The 23,698-nt window shown below is 47.9% G+C and overlaps 1 protein-coding gene across 2 annotated transcripts in view; it reads left to right on the top strand.

The window, feature by feature from the left end:
• The window catches only part of SMURF2 (SMAD specific E3 ubiquitin protein ligase 2), a 1,185,768-nt gene that overhangs the window by 809,171 nt on the left and 352,899 nt on the right, over window positions 1-23,698 (top strand). For both annotated transcript variants that reach the window (XM_078654335.1, XM_078654336.1), the window contains one exon: window positions 14,934-15,092. In XM_078654335.1, coding sequence (XP_078510461.1) covers window positions 14,934-15,092 — 159 coding nt within the window. The remainder of the gene's footprint in view (window positions 1-14,933; window positions 15,093-23,698) is intronic.

Raw genomic sequence — 23,698 nt, forward strand, 5'->3', positions numbered from 1 at the left:
GGTTGTTGTTCCGTCCTGGGCTGGACAAGGAAGTAACTAATGTTTGTGTCCCTGTTGTAGCGCCGGTGCCACCTGGGCGACAATCTGCAGTGTGTCACCCTGTGACCCAAGTCCCAAAACATGAGCAACGTGGACGTAAGGGGGAATCACTGACCCTACATTCATACATACTTCCACACTTGAAAGATCATAGACATGACACATCTGATGCAGAGGGCAAAACCAAGCAGAAACCGGCCATATGGCGGAGATGAATGCTACAGCGTCCTGCTTACCACGAAGGCAGATTCATCCGCATCTTCGTCCTTTGCTGTTCACGTGCCTCAGGCTGTTTTGGGAAGATAGGATCGGCAGCTATGGGCTGACATTGCCCCATATGTAGATCAACTTCCTGAAGAGGCGACAATGGAAGCAAAAAAGATCTTGCAGGAGGGTGTGCGCTTAGATCATAGATTATGCCTTGGATAGCGTCACCACTACATTTAGGCAACTCGCCGATTCTGCTGTGCTCAGAAGGCAAGGCTGGCTCAAAGCTGCCTCCACTGGGCCTGAAGTGCGCAAAAACAGATTTCAGATATTCCGTTTGATAGAGAGGCCTTTTTTTACAAGCATGTCGATGAAGCCCTACAGACAATAAAAATGAACACAGACAGCTAAATCGGGGATAATGCTCCAGTTAAAAAATATACCTTTTTGTGGGCCAGAGGAAGAGGCATGCCATCAGATAGGGGAGGTTATGAGCAATACAGAGTTTCCTCCTACACATCTACCTCCCAACAGTTTTGTCCGCAATATTTCTAGGCACAACCACCTCATGTGGCCTCTCATAGACCTACTCCTAGAGGAAGACCAACACTTCAGGGAAAAGACACTGGTCGTTGCCAATGACCTGTCACAGGCTCCGGCTACTTCTATCTACTCACCATTCAGAATAGGAGGATCAAAATCCCAGTTCATTCAACGCTGGCAAGAAATAACATCGGACCAACAGTTCTTAGACCTTGTTCAATTCGACCACACCCTAAAATTAATTCAGAACCCGCCATCAAACCCACAGCATAACTCCATTCCCAAACATCTGCAACTGCTCTTATTGGACGGCAAGATCATGCTCCTTAAGGAAGCAACAGAGTCCCTCTTTCTCAACAAAGAAAGGGATTCTATTCCCGTTCCTTCCTTATTCGCAAAAAGTGGAAGGAATGGTGGCGTACCCTTCAACCTAGGGTATTTCAACACATCTCAAAAAACAATAATTCTGCATGGTAACATTACAAGATTTTCTCCTACGTCTAAACAATGGAGAATGTCAACTTTTGACCTACAAGATGCAGAGTTTCACATTTCCATCAAGCTTTCACACAGGAGATTCCTACGATTCACAGTAGCCGGCAGCCACTACTAGTTTAGGGTTCTTCCTTTTGGTCTGAAGTCAGCCTCCAGGATATTTACAAAATGTTTGGCTCCTATAGCAGTCTTCTTAAGGAAATAAAAACACCAGGTGTTCCAATACTAAGATGACTGGCTCTTCAAGTTGCATTCCAGTCATGCAACACAGAAATCAACAAGTGCTTGCATATCCCTGTTCAACGAGATAGGTCCCACTCTATACTATAAAAAGTCAAGGCCATAACCATCCATTACTGTAACCTTTTTGGCACATCGCTAGATACTATAAGCAACAATGCCTGTCCCACATTAGAAAGACAAGTAAAGCTAATATCATTGGCAAAGTCCATTTAGAAAAACAAATCTTTCAGTATGCACCTATAATATTTTATAATGCAAGATGTCATCATGCATTCCTCTAGTTCCGTTTTGCCGGCTAAGGATGCAATCCCTCCAGGAAGAAATAGACTTCCAATAGGTACAAGCGACTGGTTTGTTTGATGATGTTACCAAAGTCACTCCAGCCAGGATCAAAGCCCTATCTTGGAGGACACTACAGGCACACCTCTCAGTTTGCCTTTCATTCCATCGCTCAACCCTCTCTCCATTGATCATTATCACCAACGCTTCCTTCAAGGAATGAGGAGCATACCTTCAAGACCTACAGGTCAACGGCAAGTGGCAGACACCATCAGCATTTTCACATCAATCTACTCCAGCTCAAAGCAGTACATCTGGCCTTGCAGGCTTTCCTCCCCAGAATAAAGAGCTCAGAGGTTCTCATATGATCAGACAATACAACAATGATGCACTGTAAGCAAAGAAGAAGGTATGTGATCACTATGTTTCTCTTGAGAGGTTTGCTTGCTTGAAAAACTTTATTTCGGTCAGTGCAACCATAAAAGTATATAACAATAAACAGTGCATTACAATTCATAACCGTTTAACATTTTTTGAAAACCATGAACAGTCCTGTTTACAGAAATATAATTAAATCACCTCTATAATTCAAAGAGGGTTCTGCCCTGATACATGTCTAAGTCCAATAGGTTCGCTAAAATACATGTGCGGGGTGAGTGCAAAACAAGAAGCAAGAACTTGGAAAGGCCAGCACCTGCTGAGACTCATCAATAGTGGCAAATAGGGAGGCAATTAGTGTAAAAAAATTCATAAAATAGTCATGCAACAGTAATTCATTATGGTTATGTTGTAGCCAACATAAAAACTAGAAAATTACACATATTGACCAGAAAGAACTTGATTGATTTTAACGTTAAAAATTATAAAAAGTTTTAAAGGTGAATTAAAAATACCCCTAGAGGATCAGGAACAGTGCTCTATTTGGTACAAGACAGACATACGTACAAAAGTCCAGCGCCTACTCTACATTGAGGTCAAGAATCGCAATACAGCAAAGACAATGGGCTTACAGGTGACACACTTTAAAAACTCTAAATGCCTCTCTGCAATGTACGAACCCTAGATTCTTACACAGTGGGACGAGCCAGTGCTTCCTCGCTAGTTTATAGGTAGGGCAGAAAAAGATGACATGAAGCTCTGACCCTTCCTCCCAATTGCAGGCTGGACACTCTCGCCGGCCAGGGCTTGACTATTTGCAGGAAAAAGCACAAAGCGGCAGGGTGCACAGTCTGAACTGGACATACAATTTTCTTGCAAGGAATGGGTGAATATTTAAAAAAGGGTTCAAAAAGATACTCTTCCTTCAAGGATAAAAATGTAGCCCTAAGGTGTCCTGTGGACGAGCTCCCTTGCACCTCTGCTAGCTTACTCATTCGGTAGGCTTTTACTAATTCGGAACGGGACACTGCAAGACACGCTTCCTCTGGGGTACTCCACAGGCTTGGTTTTCCCAGCCTGTTACATTCTTTTTTTATATGGGTAAACCAATGGAATTTTGCTGCTCCTGGGAAGCTCAATATCTCTTTTAATTCCGCTCTGTATACTGCCAGTTCCGGTGTCACCCATAGTCTGCACCAAAAGGTTAGGGGTCTGCGACCTATCTCCTCTCCATTGGGACTAATTCCTAGGTCCAGCCTTCTAGGGATGAGCGGGGTACTGGAGGGGAGACCCAAAATCTGTCTCATAAAACTATTTTCTACTTTGCTCACGTCTCCACAGCAACAGTACCCCCATAATTCAGCCCCATACATTTTCACACCCCTAGTTTGCACCTTGTAGATCTCCACTAAAGGCCCAGCGGGTTTGGAGGAAGAGTTTTTCAGTAGTTTAGTAATTCCTTCAGTAGTCTGCGCTAACTTAAGCTTGGCTTTAACAATTTGTGGGCCCCACTCCATGTTTTCTGTGAGGGTGACCCCTAGTTACTCAAACTGTCACCCTGTCCAACATGATGCCATCTAGACTAGGGTTGGGATGCAATGTTTTAGGTGGATTGAAGACCATAAACTTTGTCTTCTGTGTATTGATCGCTAACCCTCTGCTTTTACAGAAGATGGCAAAGCTGTCCAAGACTCTCTGGATGCCCATAGGGTATTTCGACATAAGGAGGGTATAATCAGTAAACATCATTGCTGGGACCTTGGCACCTGCCAATTTTCGGGCATCTTATACCTGACCTCAGTAAGTTGGGCTATCAATGCATTGACGAAGAGGTAAAACAGGGTCGGTGCAAGCACACAGCCCTGCCTTACTCCTCTGTCGACACGGGAATGGTGAGGGCAGTTCACCTCTTTCCCCACACCTTACCTGGACAAAATTGTCTGCATGCAGTCTTGTAAGTATGCTCAGCAGGTAAGGGGGAATTCCCATTTCTCTGAGTACCTCCCATATCTTTACCTTGGGCACCAGATCAAAGACCGTCGTAAGATCCACGAAGATCAAATAGTCTGCCACCCTCCATTCTCACCGTTTTCCAAAATATAAGTTGGAGTCTGAATATAGTCAAGAAGGGAGGCTTGGCCAACTTTGTTAAATGTTAGGTTCCCTGGTTTCCGAAACTGTATGACCATTGCATGCTCTCAAGGAGTGGGTCAGTGTGAATGCATTAATCTGGTTTACTAGCGGAGACTAGGCCTTTATTGGGGGAATTTGTGTCTCAGGAATTAGCCAGTATGCATCTTCCTCACTAGGGATCGTGGTAGAGGCTCAAATTGGCAATTAAAGCCCCCCCCCCACTATCACCCATATATTTATGGGGACGGTGGCAATGAAAGCACTCAATTGATCAAGAGTTGGAGATTCCTTGCTCAGACCAACAGGGCGGGAGTAGATGTTAATAAGAGCCAGTTCCAGCTTGGTGGGGAAGCTAAGTACTACACATTGGAGATAATTAGACCGGGAGTCCCAACTGCCTGGCTGTGCAGCCAAGATGTGAGCCTACCCAAGTGCATAGACTGTCTGACCCTGGCTTCTGAGGTCGCAAACCCCACCCTGGAGGAATCTTCCCATGCCCATGTTTCCTGATATAAACAAATATCAAACTGATCCACAAAAACTCCCCAGTCAGGGCAAGCCAATTTATTTTTCAGACCTACAACATTCCAGGAAAGGACCTTTAGCTTCCTACCTAAATTATGTTTATCAATAGAGTGGTCATCAGCCTTGGCTTGGAGATGTTTGTGCGCCCCCTGTTAAAGCCACGGGGAAATTGCCCTGTATCCTTGTAGGTTGTTTTGTCACCATGTCACTAGGTTTTGAAGAATCATGGATTGGAAAGGCTGATACACCTAGGGGCTTTACCATTGGCCTTATCATGTCACCATCTGCCTGCTGGTTTCCATGGCCACAGCCTGTGTGTCTGTCCCTGCCCCGCACCTACTGGACTGACCTGGTTGGTCCCAGCTGGGCTCTTCTGATTCCCCGTTAAACCCCATACTTCTCATACCCAGACCCGTTCCATCCCTCTCTCTTTGTCAATCCACCTCTTCAAGACTCTCAAATCTATTCCTTACAGGTACGTTGAAAAGCAAGGGCCTAAAAGGGGGATACCTGCAACTGTTATTCTGATGGTTCAGTGGTAGTCTGGCAGGGTTTAGAGAAGTATTAGCCCTATCTGGTGTTGACAGCGTGGATAAAAGTAGTCTAGTGCTAACGCTTGAATCTCAATGTGGGACTCTCGAGGATTATGCTCCCGGTTTAACAGCCAGCGTAGCATCTCTGGTATTCTGAAATTTATGACTACACAGTCTCCCTGCCTCGACTTGGGGCCATTTCCCACCCAACCCACTCTACTTACCAATACAATTTCTCCTGCCCTATCTTAGGGAAACTGTCTGTGCCTTGCCAGCCAGAACAGGCTTTTATTCCTTAGATCCAGATATGAGACTTGCTGACCAATTTTGAGCACTGGTACCCCTGTAACACGATCACGTAAGGAGATGCGGCTGGGGGTAAATTTGTAGTGGGTTGATTTGTTACTACTGTACTACTCTATATACTCTCTCTCCCCCCAAACCCCCTTCCACCCCCATCCCCAAGCAATCATCCCCGCATCTGGGCTCACTAGGTCCTGGTAAGGTGGTAACATGTTTGTTTTCATTCTGCCTAGTATTAGCAAAGATATCGCTCCTGGCCTCTGGGTTGGAATTCGTATTTATAGCATGGGTCGTGTGAGCTTGTACCTGCAATTGGCCTAATCTTGGTGTAGGCGACTTGACCGTTTTTCACTCCTGTTAGCTCGATTGTTTGTCCATCTAGGGCCGCGTGACCTAGTGGAGACCTGGTTCCTTTGGATCTCTGAATTATCTGTGGGTGTCAGGTCTGAAGTGTCTGCCTGGCAGCTAAAATCAGTCCCCCTTAACATTGGTTGAATTGGATTATTATCCATGTTAGCTAACCTGATATCCCCCAGCGTTTCTAGTGTATGTATATGATCTACTAGTGGGGCAATCTCTTCCTTCACAAAGGTTTTGATTTGGGCCAGTAAATCTGCAACCATATTCTGTATCCAAAATGGATAAACCAAATCAGTTTGGTTGTTACCAATACGATCTCCTACTGGGTTAGCTGTATCTACGCTAGTTATAGGCCCTCCTTTAACTTTCTTGCTCCTTGGTGACCCTCCACATATTTGCTTGCGCTTCTCAATTTTACGTTAAGTAAGAGTAGCGCCTAACCCCCCCACCCCTTGCGATTTTCCGTTTCAGGGGCGTCGTCTTGTCTTGGGGATGACCGGGGCACATCTTTTAAAGGAGATGAAGCTGGAGTGGGGGTTTTAGAAGAGGATTGATCAATCAATGGAGGGCAAAGATCTGGGGTTAAAGACAGGCGCCTTTCGGTAAGTTCAATTTCTAAGTTTACCACCTCTATTGTCCTCTGTAACATTCTATCAATACAGGTCGATGGCAGCAGGGAAGGAGTGGTGGTTTGTGGGCGGGACTGTTTGGCAGCGCAAGTACGTTTCCCCATTGTTGGGCTAGGGCAGGTCTAAAGTGTCCCTCTTGCTACGACCCACAACACTCACACTTAAGCTTAGTCTGCCGCCGATCTATTAAAACATGCAAGAATACTGTTAATAATTAGGTGGCTATAAACCTAAACATGGAAAAATCATTAAAGAGTTTATCAAGGGCGGGGGGCGGCAAGAGATCTGCCCAGTCCATGTTAACCCCTTCCATGCTCATGACGGAACGGTTCCGTCATCAGCGTCGGTGCTCCGGTGCTGATGACGGAACATTTCCGTCATGAGCCAATACGGTTGTAAACCCTTCAGCACTGCAGCGAAATTCGCGCAGCACTGAAGAGGTTCAAAATAGAAGGTGGGATGGAGGGCTCTTCCCAGGTGCTGATTAAAACAGTCTAAAAGTCCTTACTACATATGCTCGTCCCGGTTTGCTTCCAGGGAACCCACAGGAATAGATCAGAGTTCGGTATAAAGTGGGCATTAGATCGTAGGAAATGATCAACAGTGTCTTACCCGAAAGTGGGCTTGGGAGTCAAAACAAAGATAGGTGGTCCTGCCCTGCCTCTTCCTGGCAAGGAAGGGCCTGCCCTTGGCCCGGGGGCTGCCCACGCGCTTCCCTCACCGCGGTTGAAGTGGCAGCGCTTTTGAGCGCGTGTTGGTCACCTCCCCCACACCTGTGTCAGCAACAAGGCCACGCAGGGAACTCTGGGACTTGGAGTCCCACCAGGGTTTGGTGCGGACCTGCGGGAGTGACAATTGAGCTGGTGTAGTACCCTGGGATAGAAATCCCATCAGAGTGTTGCTGGTTGCGCAGAGTGCCCCGACAAGCAGAAGAAACTGCAGCCCATGTCTTGAGATGCACAATACATCTGGAATTGGGCCATCTGAAATGGAGTGCATCTGCAAGCAAAGCATGTCCCAGAAAAGTACAACGAGATAGAGGACACACTCTTGCAGACAGAGGTCATCTTGCCACGAATGGGAACTGGATCAGGAGACAATCAACCACATATTCTCACAGTGGGGGAACCCCATTTTCGACCTCTTTGCAAACCCTCAGAACACCAAATGTTGATTCTTTGCAAGCTGGCATCACCATCCGGGATCATGTACAGAATGCATTTTCAATGGCATGGTTCGGAGTCTTTGCTTACTCCTTTCCGCCCATTCCCCTAATTCCAGAGGTTCTCACGAAGATGATCGCACCTTGCAGATTGATACTGATTGCCCCAATATGACCTTGCCAGCATTTGTATAAAGACCTTCTCCTACTGTCTGCGAAACCTCACATCTGATTGAAGGGCTCACCTTATCTTCTGACAATGAGCTTCGGCCAAGTCCTACACCTGAACCCTGAGTATATTCGCTTATCAACCTGGCCCCTGAGCACAATGAATTTGCCCCGCTAAATATCTGTCCTGAATGCAGGGAGATACTTTCCAAAGCAGACATTACTAACAAAACGTTCTCACAGGTGAAAGATTTTGTTTATGGTGTCAACAGAAGCAGATACATCCCCTGTCCTTCTTGACTGAATAGAAATTTCCAGACCTATTGCACTTGCCACGTTCATCTTTAGTGCGTGCAACCATCAGAGTTCACCTTGCGGCCATAACTCGATTCAGAAGATCACCTAGGTCTCCCTCTTTATGGTCCTCCAGAATAATCAAACCAATCCTTAAAGGCTTATTTAGGTTCTTCCCTCCAATCAGACCACCTCCTCCATCCTGAGAGAAGCCTTCCCGCTCGGGCACGAATCGGACCCATGCCGGTGCCGAACCTAAATCCTCTGCGCTGAAATGAAAGCATGTCACGGTCCACATTCCATCCTTATCGAGACAAAATCTTTGGTACCGAAGAGTTTTGACGCCGAAGACGGCGGGCCAAGACAAAAAGACTCGATCCGATGTTCTACCTTTTGGATCGATCCGAAACAGAAAGAACTGGTTATAAACCCAGACACTGGTCAAATCCATGCCAAATTGCCTGAAAATGGGCCAACAGGAAGAGTACCTCTTTCCCCTGAAGAGAAAAAATGTGTGTACTAACTCTTCACCACCGTATATTCCACCTCCTTCGCCCACTAATCCTCAATTACTCATCACACCAACTAATTCACCACCACCGCTATCACCTGACCCACAGGATGGAGGGGATGGGGATGAGAATAGGCTACAGGATGTTGACCCATGGGAGGATTATGACACTGGCCCAAACACGGATAATGACCCTAACTTATATCCGTCCAGACCATCACCACCTGACGATAATATAGGGTACATTGAGCTTCTTAATAGGACTGCTCATTATCACAGGGTGGAACTGCATAAGGAGACTTTAGAGGAGGCCTTCTTCTTTGAGACCCTAAGTTCCTCTAAAAAAAACTACCCATACACTGTAAATGGGGATGCTTAAATACACAGATGAGATTTTCAAAGATCCTGTAAGAGCAAGAATCATCACGCCTAGGGTTGATAAGAAATATATAAACCGGCACCTACTGACCCTTCTTCCATCAAGGGTCAGCTGCCCTTAGACTCTCTTGTGGTTTCCAATGCTCATAAGAGAGCAAACTCACAGACCACAGGTGAGGCCCCTCCTCCTGATAAGGAGTACAAGTTAATCGATGCCTCGGTACTTGCAAATTGTCTAACCATTGGCAATCCCTTGGAGTTGCTTTTGAAACCATAGTTTTTCACCCATTGTGCCACTCTCGACAGAGGTCCTGATGTAGGGTTAGGCAGACAGAATAAAGACAGACCAGTGGTGGAAGATTTTGTCTTCCACCCAGCCTTTACTTCAACTGTCAAATTTAGAGATGTCTGCCAGCCCTGGGGACAACTCTAAACATTGGCTGTGTCGTCTAGTTCCTATAAACCTATATAGGATCTGCGCACTTAGCCAACATAGACTGTTGGATTGGTGTTCAGACTGATTCTAGACACCCCTACCGGGTATGTTTGCCTGTATACCAGCTAGCCCACAGTGCCACTAGAAACCCCTCTTACCAAGGAGAGAATAGTTCTTGGCAACTATCGAACATGACCACTCTCTCCAATCAGGGATCGTGGAAACAGTGCTAGACTTTTCACTCAGTCACTCGTGCTCACTTTGTCTCATAGAGATTCACAGATCAAACGGTGGGGGCGTTTTAAATAAGCGTTTGTTGAACCAGCGTCATTCTAGTGTAAAATAGGTGTGCTGAAACAACCATCAGACAGAAACAGATATAAATGATTATATGCACCAGCAGAGTAAAAGGATGGTAGAGTTCTACCATAGTGCTAAGACAATGAATACAGGCAGGTATTAAAATACATGACATTAAAAGTACGTACTCCTACGGTGCGACCCTAACTAGATGTACCCAAGTGTGTAGCCAGGAATCCCTCTAGGATAAATTCAACACCATTACCTGAAGTGAGAGACTGTGGGACTCCATCTTGGTCTCAAGATGGACACCCCGTAAGGGATGTCTGACCACTGCGAGCTGGAGTGTCTGCGTGCAGGAACCTCTGCGTCAGCATGGAAGTCCTTTTCTCCTCTCTCTGCCTCAGCAAGGATATGATGTTTATATACCCAAAGTGGTACCCTCAGGGGTTCTGCCTTGCTGTGTCATGTCGAACTTAGGATACAGTAAGGAATGACACGTATACATAGTTCTTATTCAGGAGATGGTTTTCCTGCTGAGCCTCCAAGAATCCTCTTGCATAATGGATGAGGCTAGTTTTCAGGGAAAACCCCCGTCCTGTTAGCAGTTCCGTAACTAGGTAAAAGGTCAGTCTCAAGAACTGTTATGTAGTGTAGTGGTAGGGGAGAATATAGGTGAAAGGGTACGATGTTACCTGAGCCTATATTGGGGTACCAATATGGAACATAACCGCAGGAAGCTCCGTTTTGTTGGCTTCTGTAAATGTAGGAAAAATGTGGCTGTCAAACTTTTCAAAAGTTTTTTTTATTTTCCTAAAACAAATACCCAAAGGGAGAGTTTGTTTAAAAAAAAAAAAAAATGAATGGCTACTCCTTGGGAGTTCATTCTCATCATGTGAGGTTCATTGTTTTTGTAAACATTTTTTATACCCTACCTTCTCACAATAAGAGACAGTTAACTCCTAATAAGATAGACAGTTGGATGGTTTACCTATGACAATGTATAATCATGGGGATGGGGGAGGTAGAGTGAAAATCCTTTCAGTCTCCGTAGTTAACTTTTATAATCAGAAGGGGGAAAGGATCACTTGTCCTGCTTAAACCTTGGGTTCACAAGTCGAGGAACTGGTATCTCCCAACAAATATGACCCTCATACACGTGTATTTAGGTGATTTCTCTTCAGCGGTATATACTGGGTACCCGCTTTTCTACACGTGCGTGCGTAATCATTGAGTCATTTTTTGTATTGTGCACCCTCCACCAGGAGGTTTTGCCTTAGGTTTAAGGCAGTAGTGATCGTGGAAAGTGGGGGGTCTAGTGGTGGTGTCGTTATTAAAAATCCGGACATCCAGACAGAGGCAATTTTAATAAGTCTGGATTCGGACTATAAGTAAAAAGTTAGGTGCACTTTCTGAATTGGTTAGGGATTCAAGTGCATTTAGTATATAGGGTTTAAAAAGAGGTCAACATGTTTCAGCCTTTGGTAGTCAGAGGATCTTAGGCTTTCGTCAGGACCAATGGGGGTGAATAAATAGTGAAAAAATCGTTGTGAGAAGAAAAAAGGGTTATTGACCTGATTCTTCGTGGGTTAAGGTTTCATTGTACCTTATTATGTTAGAAGAATTGCTTCCTCGGGGATTTAGGCTGATCGAGAGAGGCCTTACTTAGTGCCTTCTTACTCGGTCTTGGCAGCATGTGCTGGCTCTGTAGAGCCTGTAGAGCCAGCACATGCTGCCAAGACCGAGTAAGAAGGCACTAAGTAAGGCCTCTCTCGATCAGCCTAAATCCCCGAGGAAGCAATTCTTCTAACATAATAAGGTACAATGAAACCTTAACCCACGAAGAATCAGGTCAATAACCCTTTTTTCTTCTCACAACGATTTTTTCACTATTTATTCACCCCCATTGGTCCTGACGAAAGCCTAAGATCCTCTGACTACCAAAGGCTGAAACATGTTGACCTCTTTTTAAACCCTATATACTAAATGCACTTGAATCCCTAACCAATTCAGAAAGTGCACCTAACTTTTTACTTATAGTCCGAATCCAGACTTATTAAAATTGCCTCTGTCTGGATGTCCGGATTTTTAATAACGACACCACCACTAGACCCCCCACTTTCCACGATCACTACTGCCTTAAACCTAAGGCAAAACCTCCTGGTGGAGGGTGCACAATACAAAAAATGACTCAATGATTACGCACGCACGTGTAGAAAAGCGGGTACCCAGTATATACCGCTGAAGAGAAATCACCTAAATACACGTGTATGAGGGTCATATTTGTTGGGAGATACCAGTTCCTCGACTTGTGAACCCAAGGTTTAAGCAGGACAAGTGATCCTTTCCCCCTTCTGATTATAAAAGTTACCTATGACAATGCCTACTCCATCGGAGGAAGTTTTACACTATAAAGCAAATTAAAGTAAAGTACATTTTACTCTGTCAGTGTAAAACATGCAGTCTGCCCAACTCGGATTCCGGTGAGCAGACCTGGTGGACTGAGTCTCTGTTGCAACTGAACACCTGTCCACCACACTCTAAATCCACTCCAGAGGCTCACTTAATGCAAATTAGTACTTGTTCTGCTCCTCATGGAAACCGTTCACCCTGAGCGTTGTTCATCTCGCCCATTCACCCTGTAGCCCACTGCTTTTTAAGTTGGGAAATTTGAGGTTCATTCCCACTGAATCTCGCTGACTAAGCTAAACTCCTGCCTGTACCATAGGAGGAATAGAATGCATAGTACATATCCTTAGAAGACGCTGTGCTGAAATCTGTTGCAGCAATCTGCACCAAGATCAGAGAATACCAGTATAGATTAAACTGCAGAGCAAAATATCACAAAGAAAATTGAGGGGATGTGTGACAGAGTGGTTTGGAGACATAATAGATGAAAGGGTGCTTTTCCTACAGATCTCATCAGCAGATAAACAGTGTGCACCAGACACCATGCTAAAACATGAAATGAGGATGACTAAAGGAGGGGTACAGCTATAGTGCTTGGAAACCATGCAGAAAATTTGCCTGACTCACTACTAGCATTGGTGGAGACTGTTTCGTGATCTGTTACAGCATCAGAAGGACAGTGCCCTAGTTATGCAAAAGTTGTAAAGACTGCCATTGAGGTGCCAAGGATGGGCTTCTATAGTAGATGCAAGGTGATGGTGGTACTAAGGACGCACGGCTGGAGCAATGAAATCTTTAAAAAAAAAAAAAAAAAAGGGTAATGGTAATGGCAGGAGAGAATGGACTGTTGCTTTACCCCAACCTGAGTGCCATGTCTAGAAAAAGAGCTCTGCTGAAGGTTTTAAAAACGGTGTGGACAGGCGCTCACTGCCTCCGTATTCTTCCCTATTACACTACAAGTGGAACATAATGGGAAGTGATATCTCCATTACGTGTTTTGAGTGGTTACATATCGGTAACAGATGAAACTCTGTGGAGTTGCTTGTTACAATGTCGGCAGGATTTCCAGGACATTTGGGACTGGTGCTGGGCTGTGGTTCGAGAGTTTTTTCTGGAGGAGAGGACTGGGAGACCAAGAGAAGTCTGGCCCTAGAAGCAGCAATATTTTTTATATCTGTTGTCTCTGTTCTCCTTTTCTCCCCGCTTGCGCTCTTGACAGTGCCAGTCTTCTCTTTCTATAATGGAAACCTGCCTACCTATTTCTTTACCAGATACATTTTTCATGTATGACCATTGATTGTTCCCACAGCTATTGTCGACTTATAGCAACCTTATTAAAACAAAAAATAACAAATTGGTAAATGCAAAATCGGAAGTGAAATTTTTTATTCTTCCATGACTGATTAGTATTTACCATCAGAACTTGAAGGACAGTCAGACTTATTTAAAAACAGGTGATGGACAGAATGCAGAACAATGTCATGCATTCCCCCCAGTACAGAGATCTGGGCCTAAATCCATCGTTTTTTTTGCTCACCATGCCTTTCCAGTTTGAACCCAGCTATATGCAAATCAGCCTTGACCCTGTGCCCCATGGGAACAGTCCAGCCCGAACTGCCAAGCCAGGTCCTCCCTGGACTGGAAACAAGCATCCAAGGACCGGTTTCGGGCTTTCAGCCCTCATCAGCCTGGATAGCTTGATTCCAGTGGCATGGAGAGCACGGGACTCATGTCTGAGCAAACCAAATTATGAATCCGAAACCGGTCCCAGGATGCTTGTTTCCGGTCCATGGAAGACCTGGCTTGGCAGTTCGGGCTGGACTGTTCCCATGAGGCACAGGGTCAGACTGATTTGCATATAGCCATGTCTGAAATGGGGTGGCTGAGTGGGCTAAAGAATGGTGATGGATTAAACCCAGATCAGTTGACTGGGGGTGAGTGTTTGATTTGCTCAAACGCTCCGTCCATCATCCCCTTTTGTAACGCTTTGTTCGCCCTAAGTGTGGCAGGGTATGCTCAGACGTGAGTCCCTTGCTCACTTGGCCACTGGATTCAAGATAGCCTGGCTGATGAGGATTATGAATCCGAAATCGGTCCCAGGATGCTTGTTTCCGGTCCATGGAAGACATGGCTTTGCAGTTCGGGCTGGACTGTTCCCATGAGGCACAGGGTCAGACTGATTTGCATATAGCCATGTCTGAAATGGGGTGGCTGAGTGGGCTAAAGAATGGTGATGGATTAAACCCAGATCGGTTGACTGGGGGTGAGTGTTTGATTTGCTCAAACGCTTCGTCCATCATCCGCTTTTGTATCGAGTCAGACTTATTTGGCAAGGATGGCCTTGGGTTTGTTTTTGGCATCGCTGGAGTTAAACGTGGTCTGCTACATAATTAAAAATGAAACAAAACACAACCTTCTGATGCATTTGTAAGTCTTGCTATTTTATTTTCTGTTCTGGTTTTCATCTTTGGGAATACATGAGTCCACCTGAGCTGATCAGGTTCCTGTTACAATACGTGTTCTTAGACTGTGTGGAATTGTTCTATTTCACATTGTTCTTTTGATTCAGAGACCAGACACTGAGGCATTTATATATTTGTTGTAACAGGGATCTTAGCAACATCAGTTGTGAAGAGCTTGGTCCTCTGCCTCCAGGATGGGAAATCCGTAATACAGCAACAGGGAGAGTATATTTTGTTGACCATAACAACAGAACAACGCAGTTTACGGATCCACGACTTTCAGCTAACTTGCATTTAGTTTTAAAGTAAGTTTAAGCTATTAATGCTACTTCTGATAGTCATATGTTTTAGCACATCATAGTATCCACTGTAAGTGTATGTATTGTTCGGTTACCAGTTTATGGTTTATTGTTTTGAATTGCAGTCTACATGTGACATACCATTCCAGTGTTAATCTGCATAATCTAGCCTATATGTTTGTGTTACTTTCATTTCATACCACTCTGACACTGCGCTTTAATACACATATGCTTTTCTTGTAGTCCACCTTGAAACAGTTTGCACATTCAATCTGTCCTTATACATTTTATTTTAATGTTATTTGTGGTTAGGCCTCGGCTCCTTGAACATCTGAAGAGGAAACGTCAGTCAGGCTTTCAGGGATTAACTAATATGTAGCCAAAAAGTGTGAAATTAACATGCACTAAATTCATTATAATAATGTTGGCCCCATATGTGCTCATTCATTGAAACCAGGCTCTTTTGCTCTGCTAAATAAGCACTGTCATTGTTGTTGAATTCTACAATCAGAGTTACTTGAATGTGCTATATATTGCACTAGTGAAGATTCATTCCATCTTAATTCTGGCTCCTTCTCAGCCCAGATGGGGCGAGAATGCAGTCCTCTCGATTAAGATTGGAGCAGTGTGCTAAGAAAATCTCTTTGCGCTTTACTTATCCCAGCCATCTTTATTCCCTATATACCGTCTTGAATCTCACATTTTAATCTATTAGCCAGAATTTTTTTTTTTAAACTCATAGTTTTATTAAGTGTTATTAGAAATTGGTTTTCCAGCCTTCCCCCACTTTCTTGCTCCCTCCATTCCATCCCTCTTCTCCCCTCTCACTGTGTACAGCCTAATTCTTACTCTCAAACTCAGGACAGTTTGTACCCTGTGTAAGTTGTAGGCGTTTCAGTCCACTCTGAGATACCTGGCATATGCTAAAAAAAACAAGCATTTACAATGCAATGGTTTTGCCTTTGTTAAAGTTAGAGCTATTGGCATTGCTCTTGACACTCTGAAGCTCCACTCTGAAGCTCCACTCTGAAGCTCCACTCTGAAGCTCCACTCTGCACTCTGAAGCTCCACTCTGAAGCTCCACTCTGAAGCTCCACTCTGAAGCTCCACTCTGCACTCTGAAGCTCCACTCTGAAGCTCCACTCTGCACTCTGAAGCTCCACTCTGAAGCTCCACTCTGAAGCTCCACTCTGAAGCTCCACTCTGAAGCTCCACTCTGAAGCTCCACTCTGAAGCTCCACTCTGAAGCTCCACTCTGAAGCTCCACTCTGAAGCTCCACTCTGCACTCTGAAGCTCCACTCTGCACTCTGAAGCTCCACTCTGCACTCTGAAGCTCCACTCTGCACTCTGAATCTGCACTCTGAAGCTCCACTCTGCACTCTGAAGCTCCACTCTGCACTCTGAAGCTCCACTCTGCACTCTGAAGCTCCACTCTGAAGCTCCACTCTGCACTCTGAAGCTCCACTCTGAAGCTCCACTCTGCACTCTGAAGCTCCACTCTGAAGCTCCACTGTGCACTCTGAAGCTCCACTCTGCACTCTGAAGCTCCACTCTGCACTCTGAAGCTCCACTCTGCACTCTGAAGCTCCACTCTGCACTCTGAAGCTCCACTCTGAAGCTCCACTCTGCACTCTGAAGCTCCACTCTGAAGCTCCACTCTGCACTCTGAAGCTCCACTCTGAAGCTCCACTCTGCACTCTGAAGCTCCACTCTGAAGCTCCACTCTGCACTCTGAAGCTCCACTCTGAAGCTCCACTCTGCACTCTGAAGCTCCACTCTGAAGCTCCACTCTGCACTCTGAAGCTCCACTCTGAAGCTCCACTCTGAAGCTCCACTCTGCACTCTGAAGCTCCACTCTGCACTCTGAAGCTCCACTCTGAAGCTCCACTCTGAAGCTCCACTCTGAAGCTCCACTCTGAAGCTCCACTCTGAAGCTCCACTCTGAAGCTCCACTCTGCACTCTGAAGCTCCACTCTGCACTCTGAAGCTCCACTCTGAAGCTCCACTCTGAAGCTCCACTCTGAAGCTCCACTCTGCACTCTGAAGCTCCACTCTGCACTCTGAAGCTCCACTCTGAAGCTCCACTCTGCACTCTGAAGCTCCACTCTGAAGCTCCACTCTGCACTCTGAAGCTCCACTCTGCACTCTGAAGCTCCACTCTGAAGCTCCACTCTGCACTCTGAAGCTCCACTCTGAAGCTCCACTCTGAAGCTCCACTCTGCACTCTGAAGCTCCACTCTGAAGCTCCACTCTGCACTCTGAAGCTCCACTCTGAAGCTCCACTCTGCACTCTGAAGCTCCACTCTGAAGCTCCACTCTGCACTCTGAAGCTCCACTCTGAAGCTCCACTCTGCACTCTGAAGCTCCACTCTGCACTCTGAAGCTCCACTCTGCACTCTGAAGCTCCACTCTGAAGCTCCACTCTGCACTCTGAAGCTCCACTCTGCACTCTGAAGCTCCACTCTGCACTCTGAAGCTCCACTCTGAAGCTCCACTCTGCACTCTGAAGCTCCACTCTGAAGCTCCACTCTGCACTCTGAAGCTCCACTCTGAAGCTCCACTCTGCACTCTGAAGCTCCACTCTGCACTCTGAAGCTCCACTCTGCACTCTGAAGCTCCACTCTGAAGCTCCACTCTGCACTCTGAAGCTCCACTCTGCACTCTGAAGCTGCACTCTGAAGCTCCACTCTGCACTCTGAAGCTTCACTCTGCACTCTGAAGCTCCACTCTGCACTCTGAAGCTCCACTCTGCACTCTGAAGCTCCACTCTGCACTCTGAAGCTCCACTCTGCACTCTGAAGCTCCACTCTGAAGCTCCACTCTGCACTCTGAAGCTCCACTCTGAAGCTCCACTCTGCACTCTGAAGCTCCACTCTGAAGCTCCACTCTGCACTCTGAAGCTCCACTCTGAAGCTCCACTCTGCACTCTGAAGCTCCACTCTGAAGCTCCACTCTGCACTCTGAAGCTCCACTCTGCACTCTGAAGCTCCACTCTGCACTCTGAAGCTCCACTCTGCACTCTGAAGCTCCACTCTGAAGCTCCACTCTGAAGCTCCACTCTGAAGCTCCACTCTGAAGCTCCACTCTGAAGCTCCACTCTGAAGCTCCACTCTGAAGCTCCACTCTGAAGCGCCACTCTGAAGCGCCACTCTGAAGCGCCACTCTGAAGCGCCACTCTGAAGCGCCACTCTGAAGCTCCACTCTGAAGCTCCACTCTGCAGCTCCACTCTGAATCTGCAGCTCCACTCTGCACTCTGAAGCTCCACTCTGCACTCTGAAGCTCCACTCTGAAGCTCCACTCTGAAGCTCCACTCTGAAGCTCCACTCTGAAGCTCCACTCTGAAGCTCCACTCTGAAGCTCCACTCTGAAGCTCCACTCTGAAGCTCCACTCTGAAGCTCCACTCTGCACTCTGAAGCTCCACTCTGAAGCTCCACTCTGAAGCTCCACTCTGAAGCTCCACTCTGCACTCTGAAGCTCCACTCTGAAGCTCCACTCTGCACTCTGAAGCTCCACTCTGAAGCTCCACTCTGCACTCTGAAGCTCCACTCTGCACTCTGAAGCTCCACTCTGCACTCTGAAGCTCCACTCTGCACTCTGAAGCTCCACTCTGCACTCTGAAGCTCCACTCTGCACTCTGAAGCTCCACTCTGCACTCTGAAGCTCCACTCTGCAGCTCCACTCTGAAGCTCCACTCTGAAGCTCCACTCTGAAGCTCCACTCTGAAGCTCCACTCTGAAGCTCCACTCTGAAGCTCCACTCTGAAGCTCCACTCTGCAGCTCCACTCTGCAGCTCCACTCTGAATCTGCAGCTCCACTCTGAATCTGCAGCTCCACTCTGAATCTGCAGCTCCACTCTGAATCTGCAGCTCCACTCTGAATCTGCAGCTCCACTCTGAATCTGCAGCTCCACTCTGCACTCTGAAGCTCCACTCTGAAGCTCCACTCTGAAGCTCCACTCTGAAGCTCCACTCTGAAGCTCCACTCTGAAGCTCCACTCTGAAGCTCCACTCTGCACTCTGAAGCTCCACTCTGCACTCTGAAGCTCCACTCTGAAGCTCCACTCTGCACTCTGAAGCTCCACTCTGAAGCTCCACTCTGCACTCTGAAGCTCCACTCTGAAGCTCCACTCTGCACTCTGAAGCTGCACTCTGAAGCTCCACTCTGCACTCTGAAGCTCCACTCTGCACTCTGAAGCTCCACTCTGCACTCTGAAGCTCCACTCTGCACTCTGAAGCTCCACTCTGCAGCTCCACTCTGCAGCTCCACTCTGAAGCTCCACTCTGAAGCTCCACTCTGAAGCTCCACTCTGAAGCTCCACTCTGAAGCTCCACTCTGCACTCTGAAGCTCCACTCTGCACTCTGAAGCTCCACTCTGAAGCTCCACTCTGCACTCTGAAGCTCCACTCTGCACTCTGAAGCTCCACTCTGAAGCTCCACTCTGAAGCTCCACTCTGAAGCTCCACTCTGCACTCTGAAGCTCCACTCTGCACTCTGAAGCTCCACTCTGAAGCTCCACTCTGCACTCTGAAGCTCCACTCTGCACTCTGAAGCTCCACTCTGCACTCTGAAGCTCCACTCTGCACTCTGAAGCTCCACTCTGCACTCTGAAGCTCCACTCTGAAGCTCCACTCTGCACTCTGAAGCTCCACTCTGAAGCTCCACTCTGGCTGAACATAACAGTCTGCAGTTTCACACGTTACATTTGTGTTAGCTGCATTACGTCATAATTTATTGTCAAAGGCTGGTTAGAATATGTTCTTTCAATGTTTCAAGTCACTAGTCAGCCCACTACCGAGCAGACTGACCCGGACCCAGCCCAGTCCATCCAGGGCTTTCAGTGGCATTCATCACAGTGTCTCACCGGAAGGCGGGCATCAGAGAGAAGCGGGAGGGGGCGGGAAAGGGGGAGGAGAGAGCTGACGACGGCCGGCCGGAGCACGAAGGCGGGCACCAGGAAACAAGCGGGAGGGGGAGCAAGGGAGGTGCCGGCAATGCCGGAACAGAATCGGGGGCGTTCCCGGCGTCGCGTGACGTCGGCAAAAGCCAAAGAAACGCGGGAACGCCCCCGAATCTGGTCCGGCATTGACGGACAGGCCCCTCGTCCAATGGCTAGGCTCCATTTATGGAGCCAGCCAATGAATGACGAGGGCCGAACCAAAGCCACACTACAGATCTCATCAGGATTTCGCTTGCGCGAAAAAGATGCGCAGAGCGCATCTTTTTGGCGAGGCAAAACCTAACAAGCATTTACAATGCAATGGTTTTGCCTTTGTTAAAGTTAGAGCTATTGGCATTGCTCTTGACACTCTGAAGCTCCACTCTGAAGCTCCACTCTGAAGCTCCACTCTGAAGCTCCACTCTGAAGCTCCACTCTGAAGCTCCACTCTGAAGCTCCACTCTGAAGCTCCACTCTGAAGCTCCACTCTGCACTCTGAAGCTCCACTCTGCACTCTGAAGCTCCACTCTGCACTCTGAATCTGCACTCTGAAGCTCCACTCTGCACTCTGAAGCTCCACTCTGCACTCTGAAGCTCCACTCTGCACTCTGAAGCTCCACTCTGCACTCTGAAGCTCCACTCTGCACTCTGAAGCTCCACTCTGCACTCTGAAGCTCCACTCTGCACTCTGAAGCTCCACTCTGAAGCTCCACTCTGCACTCTGAAGCTCCACTCTGAAGCTCCACTCTGCACTCTGAAGCTCCACTCTGAAGCTCCACTCTGCACTCTGAAGCTCCACTCTGAAGCTCCACTCTGCACTCTGAAGCTCCACTCTGCACTCTGAAGCTCCACTCTGAAGCTCCACTCTGAAGCTCCACTCTGAAGCTCCACTCTGAAGCGCCACTCTGAAGCGCCACTCTGAAGCGCCACTCTGAAGCTCCACTCTGAAGCTCCACTCTGCAGCTCCACTCTGCAGCTCCACTCTGAATCTGCAGCTCCACTCTGAATCTGCAGCTCCACTCTGAATCTGCAGCTCCACTCTGAATCTGCAGCTCCACTCTGCACTCTGAAGCTGCACTCTGAAGCTGCACTCTGAAGCTGCACTCTGAAGCTCCACTCTGAAGCTCCACTCTGAAGCTCCACTCTGAAGCTCCACTCTGAAGCTCCACTCTGAAGCTCCACTCTGAAGCTCCACTCTGCACTCTGAAGCTCCACTCTGAAGCTCCACTCTGCACTCTGAAGCTCCACTCTGAAGCTCCACTCTGCACTCTGAAGCTCCACTCTGAAGCTCCACTCTGAAGCTCCACTCTGAAGCTCCACTCTGAAGCTCCACTCTGAAGCTCCACTCTGAAGCTGCACTCTGAAGCTCCACTCTGCACTCTGAAGCTCCACTCTGCACTCTGAAGCTCCACTCTGCACTCTGAAGCTCCACTCTGAAGCTCCACTCTGCACTCTGAAGCTCCACTCTGAAGCTCCACTCTGCACTCTGAAGCTCCACTCTGAAGCTCCACTCTGCACTCTGAAGCTCCACTCTGAAGCTCCACTCTGCACTCTGAAGCTCCACTCTGAAGCTCCACTCTGAAGCTCCACTCTGCAGCTCCACTCTGAAGCTCCACTCTGCACTCTGAAGCTCCACTCTGAATCTGCAGCTCCACTCTGAATCTGCAGCTCCACTCTGAATCTGCAGCTCCACTCTGAATCTGCAGCTCCACTCTGCACTCTGAAGCTGCACTCTGAAGCTGCACTCTGAAGCTCCACTCTGAAGCTCCACTCTGAAGCTCCACTCTGAAGCTCCACTCTGAAGCTCCACTCTGAAGCTCCACTCTGAAGCTCCACTCTGCACTCTGAAGCTCCACTCTGAAGCTCCACTCTGAAGCTCCACTCTGCACTCTGAAGCTCCACTCTGAAGCTCCACTCTGCACTCTGAAGCTCCACTCTGCACTCTGAAGCTCCACTCTGAAGCTCCACTCTGAAGCTCCACTCTGAAGCTCCACTCTGAAGCTCCACTCTGAAGCTCCACTCTGCACTCTGAAGCTCCACTCTGCAGCTCCACTCTGCACTCTGAAGCTCCACTCTGCACTCTGAAGCTCCACTCTGCACTCTGAAGCTCCACTCTGCACTCTGAAGCTCCACTCTGCACTCTGAAGCTCCACTCTGAAGCTCCACTCTGCACTCTGAAGCTCCACTCTGAAGCTCCACTCTGCACTCTGAAGCTCCACTCTGAAGCTCCACTCTGCACTCTGAAGCTCCACTCTGAAGCTCCACTCTGCACTCTGAAGCTCCACTCTGAAGCTCCACTCTGCACTCTGAAGCTCCACTCTGCACTCTGAAGCTCCACTCTGCACTCTGAAGCTCCACTCTGCACTCTGAAGCTCCACTCTGCACTCTGAAGCTCCACTCTGCACTCTGAAGCTCCACTCTGAAGCTCCACTCTGCACTCTGAAGCTCCACTCTGAAGCTCCACTCTGCACTCTGAAGCTCCACTCTGAAGCTCCACTCTGCACTCTGAAGCTCCACTCTGAAGCTCCACTCTGCACTCTGAAGCTCCACTCTGCACTCTGAAGCTCCACTCTGAAGCTCCACTCTGCACTCTGAAGCTCCACTCTGAAGCTCCACTCTGCACTCTGAAGCTCCACTCTGAAGCGCCACTCTGCACTCTGAAGCTCCACTCTGAAGCGCCACTCTGCAGCTCCACTCTGCAGCTCCACTCTGAATCTGCAGCTCCACTCTGAATCTGCAGCTCCACTCTGAATCTGCAGCTCCACTCTGCACTCTGAAGCTCCACTCTGAAGCTCCACTCTGAAGCTCCACTCTGAAGCTCCACTCTGAAGCTCCACTCTGAAGCTCCACTCTGAAGCTCCACTCTGAAGCTCCACTCTGCACTCTGAAGCTCCACTCTGCACTCTGAAGCTCCACTCTGCACTCTGAAGCTCCACTCTGCACTCTGAAGCTCCACTCTGCACTCTGAAGCTCCACTCTGAAGCTCCACTCTGCACTCTGAAGCTCCACTCTGAAGCTCCACTCTGAAGCTCCACTCTGAAGCTCCACTCTGAAGCTCCACTCTGAAGCTCCACTCTGCACTCTGAAGCTCCACTCTGAAGCTCCACTCTGCACTCTGAAGCTCCACTCTGAAGCTCCACTCTGCACTCTGAAGCTCCACTCTGCACTCTGAAGCTCCACTCTGCACTCTGAAGCTCCACTCTGCACTCTGAAGCTCCACTCTGCACTCTGAAGCTCCACTCTGCACTCTGAAGCTCCACTCTGAAGCTCCACTCTGCACTCTGAAGCTCCACTCTGAAGCTCCACTCTGAAGCTCCACTCTGAAGCTCCACTCTGAAGCTCCACTCTGCACTCTGAAGCTCCACTCTGCACTCTGAAGCTCCACTCTGCACTCTGAAGCTCCACTCTGCACTCTGAAGCTCCACTCTGCACTCTGAAGCTCCACTCTGCACTCTGAAGCTCCACTCTGCACTCTGAAGCTCCACTCTGCACTCTGAAGCTCCACTCTGCACTCTGAAGCTCCACTCTGCACTCTGAAGCTCCACTCTGAAGCTCCACTCTGCACTCTGAAGCTCCACTCTGAAGCTCCACTCTGCACTCTGAAGCTCCACTCTGAAGCTCCACTCTGCACTCTGAAGCTCCACTCTGAAGCTCCACTCTGAAGCTCCACTCT

Source organism: Lissotriton helveticus, chromosome 7 (assembly GCF_964261635.1).
Source record: "Lissotriton helveticus chromosome 7, aLisHel1.1, whole genome shotgun sequence".
Classification (NCBI taxonomy): Eukaryota; Metazoa; Chordata; class Amphibia; order Caudata; family Salamandridae; genus Lissotriton; species Lissotriton helveticus.